This window comes from Rattus rattus, chromosome 17 (assembly GCF_011064425.1).
Source record: "Rattus rattus isolate New Zealand chromosome 17, Rrattus_CSIRO_v1, whole genome shotgun sequence".
NCBI lineage: Eukaryota > Metazoa > Chordata > Mammalia > Rodentia > Muridae > Rattus > Rattus rattus.
The window spans coordinates 29,529,921-29,542,325 of NC_046170.1; the positions used below are offsets into that span (position 1 = coordinate 29,529,921).

General features: G+C 41.1%; 1 protein-coding gene across 2 annotated transcripts in view; it reads left to right on the forward strand.

Moving 5' to 3' along the window:
- The window catches only part of Ap1g1 (adaptor related protein complex 1 subunit gamma 1), an 86,365-nt gene that overhangs the window by 40,918 nt on the left and 33,042 nt on the right, over window positions 1-12,405 (forward strand). The window contains exons 3-7 of one of the 2 annotated variants that reach the window (XM_032888076.1): window positions 595-719; window positions 7,776-7,917; window positions 9,558-9,654; window positions 10,682-10,758; window positions 11,658-11,666. In XM_032888076.1, the coding sequence (XP_032743967.1) occupies window positions 595-719; window positions 7,776-7,917; window positions 9,558-9,654; window positions 10,682-10,758; window positions 11,658-11,666 (450 nt within the window). The remainder of the gene's footprint in view (window positions 1-594; window positions 720-7,775; window positions 7,918-9,557; window positions 9,655-10,681; window positions 10,759-11,657; window positions 11,667-12,405) is intronic. The other variant, XM_032888077.1, reaches the window with a different exon arrangement.

The following is a 12,405-nucleotide window of genomic DNA, read 5'->3' on the forward strand; positions in this document are numbered from 1 at the left end:
GGTTATAATTTTCAAGAAAGGCAAAGTTTCATTTATAAAGGTTCTTAAGGCTTGAGGAGTTATTTAATAATAGTTGTTGTTAACATTGTTTTGTGAACCCAGGACCTCACACAGGTTAGACAAGTGCTCTTCTAATAATTATGTGAAGGAAAAAAAACTGTAGAAGATAATTTTAATTAGTATTACTATTGTGTTTCACTCTGGAGATTTTATTTTTTCTTTCTGCATTTGATTTTTTTATGTCCCAAATGTGGTTCATCTACATATTGAGTTCACTGTACATTTTGATATCTAAGATACTGTTCAGTACTTTATTTCCAACTGCTGAATGATTTATTGTTTAACATATATGTATGCATGGCTGTTTGTGTGTGCACCACATGTATGTACGTGCAGCCAACATACTCTAGAGCTGGAGTAGTGAGCTACCTGATGTGGGTGTTGGGAACCAAACTGAGGTCCTTGACAGAAGCAGCAAGAGCTAACTTATATAACCCCTGAGCCATAGGAGTGTAAACCATCATGCAAATGCACAAGGCTTTCCCTCTGTTCACCCCTTCTCTTTTTTCTTTCTTTTTTTGTTGTTTTTTGTAGTTGGAGTGCCTCAAGCTAATCGCCTCACAAAAGTTCACAGACAAACGCATTGGCTATTTAGGAGCAATGCTGTTATTAGATGAAAGACAAGACGTGCATCTTCTCATGACCAATTGTATCAAGAAGTAAGTCTTACCTTCTCCTTTCCCCTATAACAACTGTTTTGGTCTTTTCAGGATATCTTATGGGAGTAAGAGTGGCTGTTTACTGATTTTATACTTACTGTCCAGAATATATTTTGAGTGACTCTTTATTGTAGCTAATATTGTAAAGATACTAAGCAAAGAGAACTAAAGCATTGCTGTGCATCTTTGGGCACAATACATAATTAACAACTAGAGGAGTACTTGCTATTCTTAGAAAAGAGAAGAAAGTTGTGGTGAAATCTACATTTTTATATTTTGACTTTCTAGGATGTTGGATACCATGAATAATAAAATATTGCCTTGATTAATACTAATCTATATTCTGAGTATGGGACTGAACTTTTAGTAGTATAGAATTGTACTCAATCCCTGTTAAAATATTAGATTTATTTTATTTTTTTGTGTGTGTATACGTGATCTCGTGTGTGTGAAGGGAGCATGGCCAGGTGTGTGTGTGTGTGTGTGTGTGTGTGTGTGTGTGTGTGTGTGTGTGTGTGTGTGTGTGTTTTGTGTGTGAAAGGTGAAAGGCAGCTTTGTAGAATCGGTCCTTGCCTTCTACCGTTATGTCATTTTCAGGGGTTGAACTCAGGGCATGAGGAGGCCTGTGTGGCTGTGCTTTGCCTACTAAGCCATCTCACTAGCCCTGAGACAGGATCTTGCTTCGTGATCCTCAGGACACTGGAGCGTGACTTGGTTCCTTAGAGTCTAAAGTGTCCTCACTGCTGCAGTAGTCGTCGTATTTCTTTACCTTGTAGAATAACCAAGGAACACCTGCTGTGTGGAGAAGCAGGAGGACTGTAGTAGGAAATGAGCTGTCTTCTCCAGCGTCCCTCCTACAGCTCTGTGAGATGGATGCAGTGGCACACACCTTTCATCCCACCACTTAAACACTCAGTCAGGAGATCACGAGTCCAAGCACAGTCCTAGCTGTGTAGTGACATGGTGCCAACCATCCAACCAACTAACCAACCAACCAACCAACAAGAATTCTGTTTGCAAGTTAGGGAAATTCTGCAAGTCAGACGGTCATAGGTACCTTTCGGTTTTGGCTTAATCAATAATATTTTTTTTAAAGATTTATTTATTACATGTAAGTACACTATAGCTGTCTTCAGACACACCAGAAGAGGGCATCAGATCTCATTACAGATGGTTGTGAGCCACCGTGTGGTTGCTGGGATTTGAACTCAGGACCTCTGGAAGAAGAGTCAGTGCTCTTAACCACTGAGTCATCTCTCCAGCCCAATTAATAATATTTTAAGTTTTCTTTTTTGATTGTATTTTGTATTTGACAGAAAGTAGAAGTGGGGGACAGGCGACACATTAGGGGTATAATGGCTGTCTTAATAGGCATTTACACGGTGTGCATTTCTCTCTGTTAGTACTGACTACTTCAGCTTTTACAGTGGAATAGAATATTTCAAAATGACAGTTAGAATTTGGTTGTAATTGTGAAGTGTGGCATTTCATTGAAGCCTGTAAACTTGATTTTCTTTTGGGGGAGGGTCTGTAAAATATGAGTAATGAACATATAAATTGATTAACTATTCAGCTTTTATCGTACATACACCTGTCTACATAACCAGGGGCCGTTGTAAGCACCAGGGCTAAGTAGAGAAACATGAACAAGGAGCCCTTGGTGACAAGAGAATACAATCTTAGAAGGTCATCATGGTTTTCTTTCACATTTGCTATGGAGAGAGCTGTAGGGAGGTCTTTCCTTTGCTTCTTTAGTGGTCTGGTGCTCAGTCATGCGCAGATAAGCTGTAGTCTGCCCAGCAGCAAGGCATGTTAGAGTTAATGCCAAACCAAGGGTAGGCTTGGAGCTTGATAAAAGTTGAAAATGAGGCACATAAACAAAACACCTCCCCCTCAAGACAGCAAAACTTAGTGGGTTTTTTTTTTGTTTGTTTGTGTTTTTTTTTTTTTTGTGTCAAGCCAGGAGAGGAAGAGAGGAACGGGGGGGGGGGTGTCTGTTTTTGTTTTTTAAATAAAATTTTACCTGTGTGTGGTGTCTTATACTTCTAGAGTCAGGTGGATCACTGGGAGTTTGAGTCCAGCCCGATCTACATAGTGAGACCCTGTTTCCAAAAACAAATAAAGAAACCCTAAAACCAAAAAAAATCCCTTTTATTATGAATGCCAGGCTATTTCACATTCACTATGTAGTCCAGGCTAGACTTAAACTCAAGATTCTCCCACCTCAGACTCTGGATGCTGTCATTACAGATGTGCAACACCATTCCCAGCTGGCTTTCAGTTGTTAGGGTGCCAGTTCCAGGTAGATTTAAGGAAAGGGTGTTTTCAGATAATTAAGAGTTGATCAAAAAAAAAAAGAGTTGATCAAGCATTTCATTTTAAGCATTATATTATCCAATGTTTCCCTTGTTTGTTCTCCCTAATGAAAGTCTATTAATGAATGTGTGTGTGTATGTGTGTGTTTTTAAGTGTTTAGATTTATCTATAAATTTAATATATATTTATAAGATTCATGGTGTAGCAACAGTTTTAATGCTTAATACTGAATAGTTGCCTTATTCATTGGCAGAGGAAAAAACAAGATCTTAAGAAATCGAATCTAATATTTAAGAACTTGCATTTTGAAGATATGTTTAAATATTGAAAAATGAATACAATGTCAACTAAATATTCGTAGGAGCTGGGCCCCTAAGTGTTAAAGACCATATTCAAATTTATTGTAATAATCTTATCTTAAACTGTTAAATTTGGTATAAAAGAGTAAACTTTTAAGCTTTATTTTCTTTTTTAATTAAAAATACTAATAATAATGGGGTCAGACACAGTGTGGTCGTTCACTCCTTTAAACCAGCACTCATGAGGCAGTTTCAAGTGGATCCCTGTGACTTCCAGATCAGCCAGATCTATGTATCGAGTTCCAGGACAGCCAGAGCTACATAATAGACTCTGTCTCAACAAAACAAAACCAAAAACCTAATAATGGCCTGGGGAGTTAGCTTAGTGGTAAAGGGTTTGTATCGCGTGAGCTTGTTTGCGTGTGTGAGTGTGCGTGTGTGTGCATGTGCGTGGCTTCCAACAGCCCCACTCCCCTAGAGAGTAATAATGAACTATTGTGTTAATTGTGTAACTTTTTGGGGGCGGGGGGAGACAGAGTCTGTGCAACTCAAGCTAGCTTGGTATATGCCACAATCGCTATAAGTAAAAAATTCTGTGAAAATATTTTCTAAATTACAATGTGAAAGAATGGGATTATTTTATATTTTTTCACTTATCCAGAGGAGGATAATTGTGTGCTCATGTAGAGTACTGACTAGTGGAGGTGGAGAGCTTCTAGCAGGTGTAATGTGGAGAAGGGACACACAGGCAGGTGCATGGTGTAGAAGCCTGTGTGTCCCAGAGCTGCAGCCAGAGGACTATAACTGTGAGTGAGGTCTGTCTGGGCTCCATAGCAAGTCCAAGTCAGGTCTGGGCTGGAGTATTAGTGTCTTAAGGAATCCCAGTGCAGGGTCGCTACCTGCCTCAATGGTTCATGCTCCCGAATGAAAGACACACATAGCCTTTGTATTTTAATATGCCTTAAGCAGCACAGTAGCTGGGCTGCTGCCTGCCCTCCATGCTGTTAGTTAGAATCTACCTCCCACCGAGTTACTACCTACGAATTTCTGTGTTCCATCTTGGCTGCTCTTAACTTCAGTTAGTTCGCCCGCTGGGCCACATTTTCTTGGCCCAGGGCCCAGGGTCTCCTCCTTGCTTCTCTATCCCATGGTGGCTTTGTCTCTGTCCTGCACACTCCTCAGATAAAATGGCATCTCTCCTTCCCTCCTGCTTCCTCGAGGAAACTCCAGGAACCTTAAATCCCACCTCTCTTTCTTCTCCAGCTACTGGCTGCTGCCATCTTTATTTACTTACCAGTTAGAGATAATTAGGGGCAGGGTCCCAGACCTTCTCCTGCAAACAATTTTGGGGGACTCAAATTAACATTAGAATATGAGGGCTGGAGAGATGGCTCAGCGGTTAAGAGCACCGACTGCTCTTCCAGAGGTCCTGAGTTCAATTCCCAGCAACCACATGGTGGCTCACAACCACCTATAATCAGGTCTGGTGCCCTCTTCTGGCCTGTAGTTGCATACATGCAGGCAGAAAGCTGTATGCTGTATACATAATAAATAAATGTTTAAAAAAAAAGAATATGAGCAGCTACACTGGGCAACTTGGCCACGCTCTGCTTCAAAATAAAAAAAAAAAACCACACACAGATCAGAATATATAGCACCATGGTAGATCGAGGCCTTGCTTAATGTATGCTTGGGTCAGTCTCAGCAGCGGGAAAAGACGAAGAATGACTTTTCAGATAACTCAATACTCTTTGCTGCTGTGATTAAAAAATGAACACTTGGCCACTTCTTAACAGCGAAGTGCAACATGAACCGTGAAACTCTGCCTGACATGTTAATAGTTTAACAATTCATGGGGCTGTTACACTTTAACATTAAGAATGTTTTCCCCCAGACAGGGTTTCTCTGTGTAGCTCTGGCTGTCCTGGAGCTCATTCTGGGGACCAGGCTGGCTGCCAACTCTGAGATCTACCTGTCTCTGCCTGTGCTAGCATTAAAGTTGTGCTGTTGCTGACATCACTACCACTACCAAGCTAGGGCAGTTTTTTATAAACATTTACTTATTTTGTGTGTATGTTGGGCCGAGTGTGTCTGCATGTATGGGTGTAAGAGAAAAACTCGGGGGGAGTTGGTTTTCTACACTTTGTAGGTTCTGAAGACTGACCTCATGTTACCAGCTGAGGTGGGCAGTAATGTGCCTTATCCCCTGAGCCTTCTTCTCATTCTCCCCTGTGTTGTAACACCACAATAGAGTCACTTGGGGGAAAATGTTGACGGAGTTATATAGATCTTCTAGATACTAATGTTTCAGCAGAAAAATATTAAAAATGTGATAGATTAGTATTGTCACTGATTCTATCATGTCATTATCTATAAACTGTCACGTTCATGGTGATAGAGCTTTTCCACAACTCCAGCGTTTACTTCAAAGTTTGGATTATGTCAGTGGCAACAAATATCGGCTGTTCCTCTTGACATTACAGACTCACTTGAGTGTTTGTCCAGAAAGTGTGCCTCAGACTGATCTCTGCATCCTGAGTGATAGGATGACAGACAGATGTGTGTCACTACTGCTGGGTGTTAGTGTACCTGTGGCTGTTTTCCTACCCCTTCCTCACTCTTTACCTCAGCCATGCAGGGGTGAGCACAGTGGTTACTATTGTTTACTGCTGCTGCCTTGTCTGGGTGTGGACAGGCAGTTTCCTACCACTGCCTTTACTAAATGTGGAGGTCAGCCCAGGTGATGGCAGTATGTTAGAGTTAGGAAAGCAGTTTGGATCTCATGAACTCCTGAGACTTCCAGAAATTCTTTGAACCAGGGTTGTAACCCCTTTAGAGCTTTTTACCTGGTAGAAGCATCGTAGATCATAAATATGTTGGCTTCTCAATAACGAGAGTTATTTTTAATATGTCAGAATATGTTAAGAATAAAACACTGTTTTATACAGTCAATATATTTATGATCAGAATTCCTGAGGCTATATTACATAAAGAAAAAAGTATTTTAGTTAGCAGTTTTATAGGCTGAAATTTCCTGATGTGGCAGCCTACCAAATTGCTTAGTTTCTGGGGAGGGCCTTGTGGCCAGTAGCATTGTACATCAAGAGTACACACTTGGGAAAAAAATACACACTTGGGAAGGGGAGTCACACAAGGAAGCAGGAATCTCTTGCTCCTTTAAAAAGCACCTCAGCTTTATGGGAAATGTTTAATTCTCAACACCAGTGCTGCTTCCAAGGGCAGGGCCTCAGTGACCTACAAGCCTCTGTGTCTTAAAGATTCCACTGTCAACACCATGAGGACACAGGGGACCCAGTTTCCAGTGTACAAGGACTCTCAAACCACACTGGTCTGTTACGAAAACTTAGGATGGCTCATTGTTACTAAGGATACTACCTTATATGTGCTTTGATTAGTGCTGTATTCATCATAGTAAAAACAGTTACTGCTTTTTCTTCTTGAGTGAGTATAACTAGAAATATAAAAAAAATATTTGATGTAACATGGCTAACATAAGACCAAAAGGTCGGAGTAACTATAGTTCTGTTTTGTTTACTTTATCTTAAATTCATTAGCAATCGGGATGTCCTTTTCTGATAGTGTTTTGATTTTTATTTGTTGGAGGCAGGTTCTCACTATGTAACTCTGGCTGGCTTGGAAATTACTATGTAGGTCAGGCTGGCCTGGGACTGATAGACTTCCTCCTGCCTTTGCTTCCCTGGTGCTGGAATTAAAAGTGTGCACCACTTTATGTTTTCACCTGCTAGAAAAGAATGAGGCCCGTGTACTTCTCCTATAGGCACAACTAGGTCATCTCTTAGGCACCTTTCCAGACTGTTTTGCTCCATTGTTTACTTTCAGTGATTGCTAAGTTTTCTAAAGTGGATAGCTTTAATATCCAACAGGTAACACATTCTTGTTACTTGGTCATTTTGAAATCTTGGACAGGAATTTTAGACATTGTTGGTTCACTATGTTAATAATTTGAAATAAAATTGGAATAAGCATAAATTGATTCTATTTTAAATGAATTTTTATTATGTGTGTTCGAGTGTAAGTGTGACGTGTGATTTATATATATTTATATACTTGTATAGCCTTACGTGTCAGTCTTGTCTTCTCTACCTTGTTTGAGACAGAATCTCTTGTTCTCCCATTTCATATCCTAGGCTAGCATTCCTGCAAAAACTTCTAGAGATTTTTCTGTCTGTTTCCCATGTGGCCATAGAGCACACATGTGCTACGGAGTCTGGCTTTGCATCGGATCTAGGGACCTATAGTCAGATTCTTAAGTTTGCAAGGCAAGCTCTTTCTCCTGAGCTGTGTCTTCAGCCCTGATTGTTTAGGTCTTTTTTTTAGTAGAGTAATCTTGAGACTTTGTTAGACTGCCATGTGGGAGGCCAAGTATTTGTTCCAACTTCTTCCCTTTTTTCTCTTGCAGTGATCTTAATCATAGCACGCAGTTTGTGCAGGGACTAGCACTTTGTACCCTTGGCTGCATGGGCTCCTCAGAGATGTGCAGAGATCTTGCAGGAGAGGTAGAGAAGCTTCTGAAAACCTCCAACTCTTACTTAAGAAAAAAGGTAACTTTGCATTAAGTCAAATGTCTGTCTGGATTGAGCATATTATGGAAATGAGAAGCCAGATTACTTGTTTTTGAAAGCTTGGATGAAATGAAAATATTCTCTCTTTGTTCAGCAAATACATGTAAAAAGTTAGACATGAATTTTGATTCCTCTTTAATTTTAAAGAAATAATTTATAGACAAACTAGATCCTCAGTGGCACATCTGACTACTTTATAAATTATCCCACATATTAAAATTGCAATAATGAGGCTGGGGATTTAGCTCAGCGGTAGAGCGCTTACCTAGGAAGCGCAAGGCCCTGGGTTCGATCCCCAGCTCCGAAAAAAAAGAACAAAAAAAAAAAAAATTGCAATAATGAACATTTTCTCAATCGACTTTGTAGTAATAACTGGCACGTGTGCCCATGTCTTTGTACTCGTGCCTTTGTGTCTGCTCAGGGGCAGTTCACTGTGGCCTTAGTCGCTGGGAGGGAATGGTGGAGGCCCCTTTCCAAACCCTGTGTCTGACTAGGGTAGCAGCAGCAAAGAGGAGGTCGCCTTCCAGCTTACTTGCTTCTCTTTGTTTTTAACATTTTTATTGAGTTTACAATTTTGCTTCAATTCTAAAACCTTGGTAAAGGAAGGGTAGAATGTGTATGTCCAAGAAATGAGCATAAACTGTCATCTCCTTGGCATTTATTGAATCTGTTATTGGTGTGAGAAAAAGAATCATATAGGGTCATTTCTCAGGATTGTGTATTGTTAACGATGCACACAAATAGGAGCTCCTTAGTGTGCGTGCCAGTGACTTCCATACTGGGGGAGCTCCTCTTCTTTTAGAATGTACAGCATTGCATTACGTAAAGCATTTTTTTTTTCCAGATTGGAATGCCTCCCCATAAAATGGAGAGGAGTTAGCAGGAGTCTTTTGTGATCAGTCTATCTAAGCTGGTACAGCATTTGAGTAAAGTAATGGCTGTAGTTACATTGAGGGTTCACCGGAGTCAGTCTTCAACTGTCCTTTCTTTCTGGGAAACAGAAATTAATAAGACTGTCTGTTCTTTAGTAGAGACTAGTTAGTACATCTACACTAAGCCCACCCTCATTCCCTCCTGCCCAACGGCCTTCCCTCCTTTCCTCTACTTTTGCTTTCCTTTTTCTTTTAAACAGAATTAAACTCAATTGCTCCTGAGCCGTATTTCCTGGATCCCTAAGTGACTTTCTTGACTTGAGAAGAGTCAGTTGAGGGCAAGATACTGTTAAACTTAGCATTAGGTTTACAGCAAGTGCCTAAGTTACAGGCCTCTGTTAGATGTACTGATATCTGACTCGAGAACGTTTACCAGAGATGGAAGTCTATTCTCCAGAATTCTATGTTCACTTAACTTTTGTGATAAACTTTTGTGACTATGATCTAATTGAAAGTGTTTTCTTTACTTGTCTGGCAACATGTGAACAGAGAGACCAGTGAGCGTCAAGTTTTTCCTTAATGCACTAGTCTACACTGAAAAGCCCCAGGCAGTTCGCAATTACTAAATTCCATTAAAAATTATTAACTTTTCTAGTAGATGCACTAGTCGGTGGCGTTTTTTTATAGGATTGGTTGCCCTGGCTTACTTGAAATAATTTTTTTTTGTCCTTTTATTTTTCTTTATAGGCAGCACTGTGTGCTGTTCACGTCATCAGGAAGGTTCCTGAACTTATGGAGATGTTTTTACCAGCAACAAAAAATTTATTGAATGAGAAGAACCATGGTAATGTGATTTGGATGAACTTATAAAGTACCGAGAAAGGGAGGGTCAGCCCTTGTCTCAGGGCAGAACAGTTACTGCAGGTCTTATCTGCCAGATCCTAGCTTTACAGTTCAAGTGGGTTCTTCATAGTAAACATACCTTTCAGTTCTAGTCCTGTTGTATGTTATTAATATTTAGTATGATACACAAATGATCATATCTTTGATTTTCATGTAAAAGCCCTTGATTTCTTGATTGTTTTATAATAAAAGGAAAACATTTTCCCTTTGCTATTAAGAGTTAGTATAAAATTAGCTGAGATTCTTGTGAGTTATTTCTGACAGGAACCTGCAGTACGTATTTAGGTAGCTATGTAAAAGCCTGAAAAGGATTAGAGTGTGGTTGCTTTCTTCTTAAACTTTTGTTCTTATCCTGAACTCATTGAAATGAGTTCCAAGTAAAGTGTTGTATCTTAAATATTGAGAAAAAAATGACACAATATATTTAATTTCATTAAATCAAACGTAAATTAATTTAAATTTGTGCTGTGCCCAGGATGCTCACAACAAGTGCTGAACACATGAAGGTTTAGGTGGGTCTGTCATTCATTATTTAGTGAAATGTCCTTCGAGATTGTTTTTACTGAGTTTGGGACAAGGGATTTTACCTGTCATTTGTCATTATCTTGGTGTTTGATACATTTTATCTGAATATTCAGTATCTTACTAAGGTTCTTGTCTAGGATCGTCTGTCTGAATGTAGTTAAAGTGTACTTACTGAGTAAGCATGGAGGAGGAGAGGTGTGGTTTATACGGTGTGAGCCCCGGTACTCGCAGGTAGACAGGTTTGCTCTGCCACCCTGACAGTTGAGAGCGTTGTGATCTGAGCAGTGTTGCAGCAGCAGCTCCTGCTCAGGGCTTTGGCTCTTTGGGGGATTGACAAGCAGGAGCAGTAAGTCTCCTTTTGGAATTCACCTTCAGGGATTTGAAGCCCTGTTTGCTGCAGCTGAGTAGATGCTCATTTTTGCTTCCCTTTGGCCTTTCCTCAGGTGTCCTTCACACGTCTGTAGTCCTCCTCACAGAGATGTGTGAACGGAGCCCAGACATGCTCGCACATTTCAGAAAGGTAGGTGCCTTCTGTGTGGTTTTCCTGAAAAGTCCGTCCTTTGCACTGAGGGTTTTCTTCTAAAAGCAAGCTGTGAAGCTGGATGGAAAAGTAACCAGCCCTGCTGTGTGATAGGGCTGGGGGCCAGATTCAGGCATGTAAGAATTGCTATTACTGTAGTGTTTCCCCTTTCAGAATAGAAGTCTCTCCTTGTTGGCAGACATACAAACTGCTCACGTGCTTTATCTGATTTCACAGTGAGCCAGGAAATGTAACCTGAGCTCAAATTAGGAATAGGATTGTTTCTCTTTATTTTTACGACCGGTATTTTTCTGTTTTTTCTTAAGGTGAGGATAGCAAACAGAACTTTGACTTTTATTACTTTGTTACAGTGTTCATTTTAGGCCATTGATTCCTGTGATAGCCCTACCTTTCTAAAGTCCTATGTCCAGAGGGGAGCTCACCCCCTGCCCCCAAGACAGTGTTTCTGTATGTACCCCTAGGCTGTCCTGGAACTCTATAGACCAGGCTGGCTTGAGTTCAGAGCTTTAGCTTCCTCTGCCTCTCAGGTGCTGGGATTAGGAGGTATGCACTACCACCACCTGGCTTTCTTTCCAGTTTTTAATAGCATTTAAAAGTAGTTACTTTCATTTCCCCCCTTTACTTGCTGAGAAGGATCAGAAAGTTTATTCTTTGTCTAGTTACAAGCAATGGCTCCTTTAGAGAGGCTGCTGAGCACCACCAAGAGCTCATGCGTTTAGGGTTTGTTCTTTTTCTTTCTTTTTTTTTGGCTCCCTCTCCCTTAGATGTTCATGTCTTGATTAAATTAATGTAAAATAGTATGAGACCCGTATCTGTCCCTAATGCTTGCTTTGTATGTTTTGTTCCTGTTGTCTGTTTGGAATCCTGCTGTATGTTAGAATGAAAAGGTAAGAATTAACCCTCTTTTTTTAGATGGTGCATGCTGGCTTTAGGTCCTTAGTAGCTTTTGTGTATCCATCCACAAGTGTGGCTTTTAACTGTACTAATGCTGAAGCTGTGCTTAATACTGTGAATTATTTGTTCTAGCATTTTTGGCTAACTCCCTGGTCCAGTTTCTGTCTTGTTTTTTAATCTCCTGACTCCAAATTCAGCCTTGGATTTCAGTTGCAGCCTTCCCTGGGTTGTAACCCTCCCCTCTGCCTTGCAGCCGTCCCTGGGTTATAACCTTCCCTCTGCCTTGCAGCCTTCCCTGGGTTGTAACCCTCCCTCTGCCTTGCAGCCTTCCCTGGGTTGTAACCTTCCCTCTGCCTTGCAGCCTTCCCTGGGTTGTAACCCTCCCTCTTCCTTGCAGCCTTCCCTGGGTTGTAACCCTTCCCTCTGCCTTGCAGCCTTCCCTGGGTTGTACCCTCCCTCTGCCTTGCAGCCTTCCCTGGGTTGTAACCTTCCCTCTGCCTTGCAGCCTTCCCTGGGTTGTAACCCTCCCCTCTGCCTTGCAGCCTTCCCTGGGTTGTAACCCTCCCTCTGCCTTGCTTCCCTGCCTTCCCTCTGCCTTGCAGCCTTCCCTGGGTTGTAACCCTCCCCTCTGCCTTGCAGCCTTCCCTGGGTTGTAACCCTCCCCTCTGCCTTGCAGCCTTTCCTGGGTTATAACCTTCCCTCTGCCTTGCAGCCGTCCCTGGGTTGTAACCT